General features: G+C 41.4%; 1 protein-coding gene across 17 annotated transcripts in view; it reads right to left on the bottom strand.

Moving 5' to 3' along the window:
• Positions 1–4,913: 4,913 nt before the first annotated feature.
• IMMT (inner membrane mitochondrial protein) overlaps positions 4,914–12,410 on the bottom strand; it is a 44,678-nt gene continuing 37,181 nt past the window's right edge. For 9 of the 17 annotated variants that reach the window (XR_011503894.1, XR_011503893.1, XM_070511804.1 and 6 more), the window contains 4 exons: positions 10,695–10,918; positions 8,003–8,134; positions 6,899–7,028; positions 4,914–5,851 (listed from right to left, as the gene is read on the bottom strand). Coding sequence is in view for 15 of the 17 variants with exons in the window: in XM_070511804.1 (XP_070367905.1) it covers positions 5,238–5,851; positions 6,899–7,028; positions 8,003–8,134; positions 10,695–10,918 (1,100 nt within the window). In the remaining 2 variants the exon portion in view is untranslated. Of the gene's footprint in view, positions 5,852–6,898; positions 7,029–8,002; positions 8,135–10,694; positions 10,919–12,234; positions 12,250–12,410 lie in introns of all 17 variants that reach the window. The other 8 variants (XM_014852803.3, XM_070511811.1, XM_014852804.3 and 5 more) reach the window with 1 other exon arrangement.

Genomic DNA, 12,410 nt, shown 5'->3' with positions numbered 1-12,410 from the left:
TGCATTGCTGGTAATCAAGTTGGTCAAGAACCTGTACTTCTAGCATTTCTCTCTTAACCACTATGGCTTTCAGATAATATTGGAAGCTAACAGGAATTTGAGAGGTTTGCAGAAGCGTTTTGACCTTCACAAGGGCTTCTCCCACAGGCTGCTTTGCTCGTATCTGATTCCCAGATTTACTGAGGCACCCCATGAGTCCTCACAGAGGAGCAACCTCATCCTTAGCTTGCCGGGGTTGACGTTTATGGGCTGCTAGTGTATTGTATTGATGGCTGCTCCCATCTCCATTTACCATTCTCTCTAGTCTGGAACCCAGTGATACATCTTCAGAAACCTAAGTATCAGTGCACGTTCTCTCCCAGAATGTCCAAGTTTGACATCTAATTGACGGACAAAGACGGGGGGAAATGACAGTAGTCAGCTACTTAAACATTCATGTACATTGCGCCATTAGCCTCTTGACATATCAGAGCAAATGAGCAAAAAGGTCAGATAGAGCAGGTTAGCCTCTGATCTTGGTTTACAACTTCCAAGGAGAACCTGGCTGCCTGGGAGCTTCTGTTAACTCAGCCCTTTCTTTCCCCGGTTCATCGACACCTGCAAATGCCTGAATCTCTGCGAGAACTCCCTCAGTGCAATCCTGCTAATTGTGGTAACTTCTCCCCTTGCCAGGTGCTAGCTGAATCCTCACCATAATGCTTTGCTGCTATAAAGTTGATGGGAAAGTCCATCTGGACGATGTCATGTGAGTCTAGTGGACTTGCAAAGTGGGTGATGTGTAGCTCAGTGGTTTTAACTGTTACGGATATTCCAGACCCCCACTCTGGGCAAATAACTGCTTTGAACTTTTTGGGGGAAAAATTAAGGCCTATAGGATTGGTCTTCATTCTTATTGTTAAATGTTGATTTCACTAACTGGTGAAATAGTAGCCTCTGATAGTAAAAGATGTTCTCTTTTTCTATGCCAAAGTAACCTACCAATTTTTGCTTTTGGTCCTGGGTCTCCCCTTAATTGCTGTCTCTACTTGCTCTACCACTGTCTCTGCACTTCAATACAACTCAAAAACTGCATTCCTAAATGGCAGTTACAAAAATGAGGGGCTTCTTGGTGAAGTAGAACATTTCATTTTTAAGACCACTCTTACGGAACAGTCTCAACATCTCAGTTGATGTTTATATAGGAGAAATTTCTATTTACAATATAGAACTCAGTTTAACATTTTAAACAAAATGATATGAGGAAAAAGGTTTATAACTCAATACAATTAGGACCAAATCAAGTTTGAAAAGCTTCACAGCATTAAAAGGGGATATGCTGCTTTAATGATGCCAGAGCTGAGAGGCATCCGCATTAATCGTATATAAAGCAACTATGTTAAAATAAAAATCTGAAAACAGCCTTTTGGAAATTGGGAACTGAGGGTAGTGAAACTACCTGTGAGTAGCTTATATAGAAAAGGAAAAGAAGAAACCAAACAGAAGAGCAAATGGGAGTCAGGACTCACGGAATGGGAACGGTAAAGGGAGGTGTCTTAATGTATGTGGGATGAACTTGAGTGTTGTCTCAGTTAGATTACCGATGTGTGGAAATTGGAAACTAGCAGATTTTGGTTCAACAGGATGTATGAGGACTCTAACAATAAAAGGACTGTCTTATATCTGTCAGTCTGCAGGGTCTGAAATCAGTTTTTGTGGGTGATGAATATTTTAATGAAATGGATTAGAAAATTTAAGTACGTCGCATGCAGTAAAGTTTTGTGGTGCGTTTTTTACAGTGCCATAAATAAAGATATACATGCATATATGTACCAGATCATGATATAAATTATTTTACTGCTCGTCATGGTCAAAAAAGTTTGAGAGACACTGAAATAGGATATGCTCCGAGACAGCAGTCACTAGGAGTGTGGATGGGCAGGGCACGTTTTAGAGTCAGAGACAGTGGCATTTAGCAGAGAAAAGAGTCTCTGGGTTGGTTGCTAGAAGGCAGTGTGCTGGGATATGATCAGATGTAAGTACACAACGCCTGGGCAGTGAAGGAACCTCTAGCCTGGCCCCGAAAGGAGCCTGTCCTGTAAAAGAATGTTGTCCAGCCAACCTGCACAGCCGTGGACTTTGTAGAAGATTCAGAAGGACCACTGGAGATCAAGCCCAGAAGTTTCCAGTGCTAAGCAAGAGTTTAGACTTGAAAACTAAGAATGTCCAAGAGGAGTAAAGGTCATGATAAAATTTATTCCCAGGGAAATCTAAGCTTTGCCACCAATACCAGAGCACTCTGTCCCCACAATAATGCACTGGCCCTTGCCTCCATCGCTCCAGAGCCCCTTCCTCTTCCTGAAAACCCCAGGGCATTGTCCACACAGCTAGATCAGACTAACAAGCCAGTGGGACCACGTCGCCTCCTCACATGGGCAGAGTGGCCAGGTACTGCTCCTCCCCACTCCCAACCCTTTGGTTTCTCATGCTCCCCTGCCAATCTCAGGGTCCCCAAGGCCCCTAACGGCAGCAACGGAAAGGAAACCAGGGAAGCTTAGCCTTGTTTCGGGAAAATGGTGACCAGTGGAGCTGATGAAGAGTGATTTGTCTGATATTTAATCCTTTTTATTTCCCTTTTAACTCAAATTATCTGTCCTGCACTCAGTACAAGCAAGTTACTTTAGAACTGGTGGGACAACTCCTTTGGGACTTGGAGACTGCTTTTATCCAGAACCTGCTAAGAGCAGAGGATTTAATACTAAGGACTACAGAAGGAGTATGCCTTAAAAAAAAGACTAAAGTTACATTTTAGTTTGTTACATTACTGATTTTGAAACTTCAGACATTTTGCAAAGATCAGAATTTTAATAAATCTGGAGTTTAAAACGTTGAGGCATACTGTCTGCAGCACTCAGGAGGCAAGAAGGTAACCCAATTAAAGGCTAAAACAGATTGAGACAACGAAAGGAAAGGAAGTGGCAGAGGTGTAACATGACTTGCAGGTTAAATGCAGACGTGCTGTGAAGCTGCCCCGCCCTAAGTGCCCGGGGCTGTGTCCACCGTCCCCCAACCTTGCTCCTTTGGACTCCACCTCCTGGAAGTAGAACTGAGAAGTGATGAAAAGGCTCTTTAGGCCCAAATAAAGGCCGTTTTCACTTGAAGGGTTGTTGAGTGACATCTCAGGAAGATGGATTTTACTAGGCATGAGGAAGGAAGATCAAGGCCAGGCCAAGCAGAGACCCCTTTTCAACATCAGCCTGTTTCCACTATGTAGTGGGGGTGGGGAGGTTTGCTAAAGCATCTACTACAGTTTGAAAGCCAGTGGTCTTCGTGATTTTGACTTACAGAGCTAAACTAAACCACTCAGGATTGCTTGCTGCTTGTGAGCTCAGATAATCATACCTGAAGGAAGTTACTCCTAGACTCCTAGAGAAATTTAGATTTCCTTATAAACTGTAATACTTTACGTATTTCATGAGTAAAATAAAACTTACTTACAAGCAATTCTCATTTGAGAAATAGGGAAGTAGTCAGCTTTGCAAGTTAATGCATTTTGCAACTTCATGGCCATTGCAAAGGGGAAGAACGGATGAACTTAGGGCAGCCCCATTATCTTCCAGAAAAAACTTAATAGCCCACAGTTGTCGAGTGACTCTACCTGCAGAAGTTAAGGACATTACACAAAGCATGTGTTCTAGTCAGAGAAACTAGATGTATCTTACTGAATTAAAAATCCCCCAGCCCAAAGGCCAAGCAGTTAAGCTCACCTGCTCCACTTCAGCAGCCTGGGGCTCACCAGTTCATATCCTGGGCACAGCCTGCACACCGTTCATCAAGCCATGGTGTGGCAGCATCCCACACAGAAGAACTCGAATGACTTACAACTACGTCCTGGGGGCTTTGGGGAGAGGAAAAAAATAGGACTGGCAACAGATATTAGCTCAGGGCCAATCTTCCTCATCCCAAAAAAAGCATTAAAAAAATCCCTTTAGGGGATTCCTTTAGGAGGAACATAAGGAATATTAACAACAACAACTCAGGCCAAGATGGATCAATGGATGCCCAAATCAAAGAACAAGGTCAAGTGCCATGCAGGCTTGAATGTGACAGTCCAAATTCAGGGGCTAGCATACCGCTGCAGAAAAATAAAACAGAGCTCCCTCCACTTTTTTCATGATTTGCAGATACATTGCTCAGATAAAAGTGCCTTCTCATTAATCTCTGTGAATACATAAACCCCAAGAAAAAATAATTTTGAAGAAAAAGTATTTTCATGGAGTAAAAAATGAATTTGCTAATGTTTACCCAATATGACAATTGTCCTAATCTTCAGATAAGTGAACCAAGAAAGTAAATTCTCTGGGTTTTATGGCAGTCCAGTTCAAATATACCACAAAATTATTGAACCTTTTTAAGATTCCAGGTTCACCACCCCAACTTCAATAAAGAAATTCACAGAGAAGGTACCAGAAAGGAGTAAGGTCAATACCAGTGTGTCAGAACTGTGAGCTGTGACCCGTTTTGAGGACTGTTTAGTTAATTTGTGGGTAGAGACCAACATTTTTTTTTAATCCCGCAGACAAGCAAACAGTGCATCACAAGTAGAAAGGGGGAAGCAGTGTTTCAAGAAGCTCAAAGAAAAAAAAAAAATACATACATATATATATATATATATGCACACGGGGGGGGCAGGGTGTCTTGTGGTAGCAATCAAAAAAGTTTGGGATACGGACTATTTCTAGTGCCTTTCAATCAGTAGGCTGATACATCTACAATTATACTGGCATTTGGGCTTGTACATCACTTTTGAGTTTGACCAGTAGGAATCAGTTCACCAGAACCTTAAAAGCCAAGAACAGGCCTTGGATTTCTGGGACCCAGTTCATACACACAACGAATCAGAAATGGTACTTTTTGAAAAGGGATAAGCTACTCGGTTTTCATTTTTTTGTTTTATTCAGTTTGCTCCAAGGGCAAAATCAATAATAACAGGGATCACAAACATTATTTTGATTGGCTCACAAGCCTGATCAGTAAAACCTGAAAAACGGAAAATGTTACACAAGTTGCAAAGAAAGTATTCCTGGAGTTCACTGACATGATAGCAAGTGGAAATAATATAAATGCAACAGGTGTTAACATTTAGAACAGTACTTGTAACCTGCTCGTTTCTAGACAATTCTGGGACCCTGCTGCAAACCCTCCATGTATTACTGATTTCCTTGACATGAAATACGAGTTTACAAAACTCTTCCTAGACCTTACTCTTGCTGCACTTGAGTGGTTCCTATTCCTACGGCGCTGGCGTATGCTGTCAGGATGTCCACTATCTGTTTAGTTTCTAGGGTCATCCGGGCTTCCTTCAGCCAGTCCTGTGCCACTCGTCTGGACTCTCCTTTCAGCTGATTGACAAACTTTGCTGCCAGCTCCAAATCACCATGCTCAATGCAGTAAGAGGCATATGACAGTAATTTAAATGTGTTTATATCCTCAGGGCAGAGCTCGGCCGGTGGCTTCAGTTGCTGAGGTGGGAATAGGAGCAGGGACTGCAAGTAGGAGAGGAAGTATTGGTACAAGCTATTTCTGGTTTCATCAATCATTGCTACCCTTCGGGCCAGTTTCTGGACAGCATAGAAACGGACTCTAAGGGTCTCTTCACTGTACACCCCACGGGTCAGGGACTCTGGAGGAATGGCTGCAGTTAAAGCCTGGGCGAATTCACTATCAGAACAGCTGGCTTTGATGGCCTCAACTGCGCTACCCAGCGGAACAGTGGGCAGGTCCGCAGACGCCGTCTTCATGCTGTACTTCAATGCCTCCACCGAAAGCCAGAGTTGGTGGGCTTTTCTAGCCTCCTCTTCAGCAACTGCATGACCTATTAAAAAAAAGGCAAAGAAAAACATTTATCTCTCTACCTGACCACATGTCCTTCTCATACATCCAGAGAACTGATGTACCTTCACTAAGGTAAATCCACCCATGTGGGAGATGGGGCCCAAGAGAACCTCTTCCAACCTCATTCCCACTTATTCCTCATGTGTTCTTTCCTAGCTGGCCTCTTCCTGAGGCAACAAGGCATGACATAATTTGATGAGGAGTTGTTCTTAATAAGCCATGGAGAAAACTGGGAGGATGCATGTGCAGAAGCACAACTGAGCCTCCCTTCTCTTCCTGTGACAGTGAGGACAACGCAGGGTATCTAATCCAGATAGATTTATCTTTAGAAATATCTGAGAAAGAAACAGGACACTTAAATTCAACTAAAACTTATGCCAAGGCCATCAGAAACTTCCTGCAAAGGAATGGGAGACTTCAAATAAACTTAATGCACTACTGGATCTTGAAACTTCATGAGTACTTAGCTTATCTTTATGATCTGACAAAAAAGATTCCACACATCCCAAAGAAACCATTTTATCAACATTCTGTCAGGACGTTGCCCTCTCAGTGGGGCACCTGGAGGCATCACCATAACCACGGTCCATCTGGTGGGTGCAACCAGCAAATCACCAGCCTTCAGATAACCCTCCAACAAGAGGGCTGGAGACAGGTCAGCAGGGCCTGGAGGGCACGCATGGAGCCACACCAACCTTTTTCTCCATTCAGGGCACATGAAACATAACCAAACTGTGCTGGGTAAACTGCCTTGTAAATGGTGATCTCATGACTGTCACATAAGGAGTAAAACTTCAAGTTATTTAGATTTAATTTTTAGTTGTTTTTAATTTCCTCTCACAACTTTCTATGTTCCAAACTTATCAAATCTGGGGCTGATTTTCTAAGAAATGAACCAATTTATTGGAGTGACTTCAGCATCTTTATGCCCTAATGTCAATGCATGTATCCCATTATCCTTGTAACAAGAAATTATCCTAAGAAGTTGGACTGAATAAAATTATCTGTAAGAAGTTGATGTGCTCACTCTGAACGGCCTGTTCAATTCCTCTCAGTCTGGCATAGGCAGTGTTTATATCCAGAGTAAAGTTGTCGACTTGCTCTTGACTGAGCCGACGAAACTGTAATTCTTGTTCAGCGAGTTTCTCAGACAGGTCCTGAAATAAAATAAAGAGTGTACAAAAACAAGCGATGCTACCTCAGCGCATGCCACTTATCCAAACACTCAGTCTTCCAGCAACTGCTACCTCTAAAAGCTAACAGGGCCTTTAAAATCTCAAAACTATTGTCATGAAATTCCCATAAACATGTAAGGCTTCAAAAATTTCCTACAACTTCTATTTGATGTATAATTTTCTACAAATTTACTGATGGAACCTAATATTAGAGGAAGCAGACCAGGAGAAGAAAGAAGGCTACTAAAATGAGAAAATGCCAACTTTAGAAAGTAAAATAACTGCACTGCCACCCAAACGTAATAATTAGATTAACTTTTATTCAATAGCCCTATTTAAGAGCTTATTATTCATTTTTCTCAGAAGAATATCCATCAAGTAGAATTCAGAGGAAAATAACTTTTCACAGTGGCATGAATTTCAATTTTGTGGAAGATTTCCTTACGTGGAAAACCTCGTTCCCTTCTTGTGAGACAAAACAATCAGTTAATATAAATGACTTGCTGAGTAGAAACTATGATTAAAGGTCTCCTGATGACTTCTGTGATTTCCAATCTTAACCTCTCTGGGAAGTTTCCTCAGATATGAAAATCTGAGAACTACCACATGACCCACGGGGCTGTGGAGATAACACATGTCAAGTATTATTATCTGCATTCCTGAAGCCACTCTACCAACCCTCCTTGAAGCTCTGAATGCTCCAAATGACTAGGACGTAGATACAGAACACATCTCATCAGTAACACACAGGTTCACCTTTATGTAAAAAGGAGCAGTTCTGCAAACAGATAAAAGCCCCACTCCACCCAGGCTGGGTACCACAGGAATCCTTCCTCGTTACTCCACATCCTCAGGGGAAATGACATACAGAGCACGTTAAAAGGAAGGGAGAGCGAGTTAATGTAAAGGGGAAAAGGAGGTTGAAGGGGAGTCGGTGCTTTACGACAGGTCCTCACCTGTTCAAATTCGTATTTCAGCTCCTGCTCTTGTACCCTTAGGACATCTCGTAAGTGATCAGTGTGAGCAGCAGCCTGTCGGCGAAGCTGGGTTCTCATTTCATTCTCCATGGCATCTCTGACTTCTTCTACCTGCGAAACCAAACACAATAATGATGAGTTCTCAATTCTCCACATATACTTTTTGAAAAAGAGAAAGACTAGTGACAACAATGATAGCAGCTTCCCTGTCCAGAACCCTCATGATGTGCCATGCGTGTGTACACATTCTTTACTTCTAATTCTCATATGCATCAGAAAGCGGAACGTTGGAAGGCAACTCAAACAAGGTCACACAGCTGTGGCAAAAACTGGATTTCAAATAAGGTCTCTCTGCCCTCAAATTTGTGTTCTTCCATATCACCAGGCTGCCTCCTTATAATTTCCCAAATCACACACTCCCTTGAGAATTAACAAATCTCAGATCATGGGGGAAAAAAAACCTACAAAGACGGGATGAAACACAGCTTCACTACACCAGCTCTGTGACCTTGGAGAAATTATTTTCTCAAGTCTCCATTTTCTCATCTGTGAATAATAATGCCTACTGTGAAGAACTGTTAAGAAATAAATATCTGGCAATTACTGAATACAATTTCTTCTAAACAAAGAAAACTGCTTACTTTAATATCAGTGTAGATGCATCACAGGCCAAATGAAACCAAAATATGAAAAGCCTATCATGTCTTGCTTACACTTGGCCATGGGTCACACTGCAAATTATTTAACATTGATGACCTGGAATTCATGACTGACTTCTTCTCAGAAACAATATAATGAATGAATCCATTCAGTCAGTGCATAAATATTTATGAAGTGCCAGCCCTGTGCCAGACAGTGCCTACCACACACTCAGAGGCAAGCGCTCAAGGCAGACAAACTTTTCGCTCCATGTGGCGTACTTTCCAGTGAAGGAATGAGACAGTAAACAAGTAAACAAAGCAGACATCTCAGATTGTGATACTTGTTTTTACAAGAATAGGCCAATGTGAGAGAAAGTAATACAGAGGCTCTACCTTACATTGAAGGGACGGGAAAAGCCGGGCTGTGAAGGTGACATTCAAGCTTACAATCAAGGTTTCAAGAGATGAGCCAGAACAACGTACTGGGCAGAGGAAATACTTCCCACGGCAAGAGACGCAGTCAAGGAATCAAAAAAGAAAGAAAGAAAAAAGAAAAATCCCGGGCACCTGGCTCAGCAAGCAGGAATGAGAGCAAGGCCTTTCTGGCACAGGTTAAGGATCTGGATTTTATGTTAAATGCAGCAGGCAGTCAGCGGAGGACTTTCAGCAGCCTGTGTCTGATCAGAGTATGTTTTATAGGGACCACTTGCCTGTGTAAACAGACATAGAAAGATGGGTATGAAAACAGGGAAGCTGTTAAGATGATACTCAGGACTAAGGTGGTGGTAAGGGAGAAAGAGAAAAATGGACAGATCTGAGATTTACTTTGGATACAGAACTGGTAGGATCTGTCAATGGACTGGATATGAAAGTTGATGGAGAAACAACGAAGCATGATTTCTGGCTTGAGCAACTGGGTACATGGAGGTTTAGCGAGAAACGAGCTGAGGGGCTGGGAGACAGGTTGGAGAGAATCAAGAAGTTTGTTTTGAACATGTGGAGTATGAAACAACTACTGAAATCCAGCTGGAGACATCAAGTCTGGCCAGGAACCTGAAGCCAGAGCAGAGGTCAGAGCTAGCAGTATTAATGTCTCAGTGACAGACAGTATTTAAACTTCAAGGCGACAGGACTAGACAACAACACGTGGAGACAGTTTAGATGGATAAAAGGTTTCAGAACCAATGCAAGTGCATGCCAATTCTTGAGGCTGAGCAAAGAAGGAGCCCAAGGAGTGGGAGCAAGGTGAGAGAAAGGCCAGAAGAGCGTGGTATCTGGCAGCCTATGGAAGGTAGAGCTTCAAGGGGCCACCCAGTGGTGTAGTGATTAAGTTTGCGCTCTCCGCTTTGGCGGCCCAGGGTACACTGGTTTGAACCCTAGGCACGGACCTACACACCACTCATCAAGCCGCACTGTGGTGGCATCCCACATACAAAACAGAGAAACACTGGCACAGATGTTAGCTCAGTGACAATCTTCCTCAAGCAAAGAAAGGAAGATTGGCAACAGATGTTAGCTCAGGGCCAATCTTCCTCACCAAAAAAAAAGAGCTTCAATGAGGAAAGAGTGGTCAACTGCGCAGCCGAGAGGACACGAAGAGTAGTCAGGTTCCCAAATCGGCCTGTAGACACCTATCTAACACACGATGATGAGGATGAAAATCCACTCTTAACCACCAATTACTTAAAAACACGAGTGGAGAAAAATAACCTCAGAATCCAAGAGATTCTTTCAGCACTGCTTTAGGGGACAGAGGCTCCGCTGGGAAAAGATAAACTAGATAATCCTGGAAACTAGCAGCTTGTTACTTTCTCACACTTCAGGATCTGCTCAACATACAGGAACTCTGCTAGATCAGTCCTTCTCTAGGAGTTCCGACTAGAACAAGGGCCAAAGCTCCATTCAACAGGTGGGTCGGCATGACTTACATCTAGCATTTTAAAGTCGCTGACTGCTGGTATTATCTCTAGAAGTAGATAATCAAGTTAGATTCACTTTAAACATCAGGCAATTGTTCTCATTTCTTCTACCTTTCTGTCCTGTTCAGCCTGTATCTCACTTCTGTGATGTTCTAATGCTTTTGCCACTGCAGAGTCAAACGCCCGCTTTTCTTCCAGCTTTTGTTTTTCCAAGGCTAATGCAATGTGCTGCTTCTCTGTGGCTTTCTGTTCTGCTAGCTCTCTGTTGAGCTGGTCAATGCGGCGATGTGCGTGAGCAATCAGGGAGTTCAGATCATCGGTAGACAGCTTGTCAGCTACACAGAGAGCCACATTAAAGTGTTAATGATTTCACCAAAATCATATATCTACAAGGTTCAACTGATTGCAGTTTAATTGTAACAGCTGTAAAGAAAAGCAAAGAGCAGCTAACATTTGAAAAGATATCTGAATTCTCCTGTGCAATCAGAAATTCATAGCTTGTGTCCAACAACTAAAGCACTTTCAAAGCCAAGCAAAGTAATTTAGGTAGGCCTTCAAGTATATAATCAGTTCTTTTCCAGGAACCCAATTTCATGCTTCCAATCTGAACTAATTATAAATTAGCTTTATAACTCATCATAATTTTGCCTCTGAAGACAAAGCTTACATATACAATCACTTCTATATTTTCTTTCATGCATAACTACAATTAGTCATAACAGGCATCCAATTAAGATTCTTTCTGCTAAGACTCTAATCAAATTCAAATTCTCTCCAACTTTTCTCTAAAGGGTTTTTGTATCTTTTCTTAAACAGATGATATTATCTACAATAGTGATCTGCAACCAGAACTGTCCATCATCATCATTTATAGAGCTTTTTAAAATATTCATGCCCAAAGAGTCTGATTTAGGCTTCCACACTTTTTTTTTCAAATTTCACACTCCAAAAGTGTCCTGATATATTACCACAGGTTAAGAATTATGGCTCTAACAGCAAAATACAGAATGTGGGAAATACTATATGATAAATGACTCAATTCCACAATGAATAGGTTGAAAAGCAAAAAACAAAGTGGGGATAAGAGATTTACTGACTAAATTCAACATGTGTAACTCCACTGGATATTGATTCAAATAAAACAACTAAAAAAAATCATTCTATGAAATGAGTGAGGATACTTGAACACTAAATAGCCAATTGATGACATTATAGTATTATTATTAAGAGTGATAATAGTATAGTGATTACATTTAAAAAGCATGCTCAAAGTATTTACAGGTGAAAGAATATGATATTGGGATCTGCTTCAACATAAGCTGGGGGAATAAAGGAGACAAAACCAGCCATGTGTTGATAACTGTTGAAGTTGGGTGATAGGTCCACACTTCATTATAATTTTCTTCCTACTTGTTAATGTTTGAAATTTTACAGAATATACACATATCACACATCTACAGGTTTCCAATCACTTGGTGAAACACTGTTGTTCCTGAGAGCACACAGATGACAAAAATATCCAAATCAGATTTATCATATGAACATAAGTCTACTTTCTATTATTTAGATGGTTTAGTATAAGAATTTCAGACAAAACAAAAAGACTTCAGTCTTTTAAGACTCAAAACATAAAATACTCATAATTACTCACCTAGGTCAGAAATACCTACAAAGGAAAAGAAGAACAGTTTGAAAAAGAGAACATACCTATTTTATTTCAGTTATTAATCATTAAATAGGCACATCTAAAAGGAAACAAGAAGGAACCAGAAAGTAGCAGTAGAAAAAACATTTTAGTACTGGAAAGCAAAATGACAGAGTTTATTT

Source organism: Equus asinus, chromosome 6, assembly GCF_041296235.1.
Source record: "Equus asinus isolate D_3611 breed Donkey chromosome 6, EquAss-T2T_v2, whole genome shotgun sequence".
Taxonomy (NCBI): domain Eukaryota; kingdom Metazoa; phylum Chordata; class Mammalia; order Perissodactyla; family Equidae; genus Equus; species Equus asinus.
The sequence above is the reverse complement of the archived record's forward strand: the minus strand, read 5'-3'. Positions and strand labels throughout refer to the sequence as shown.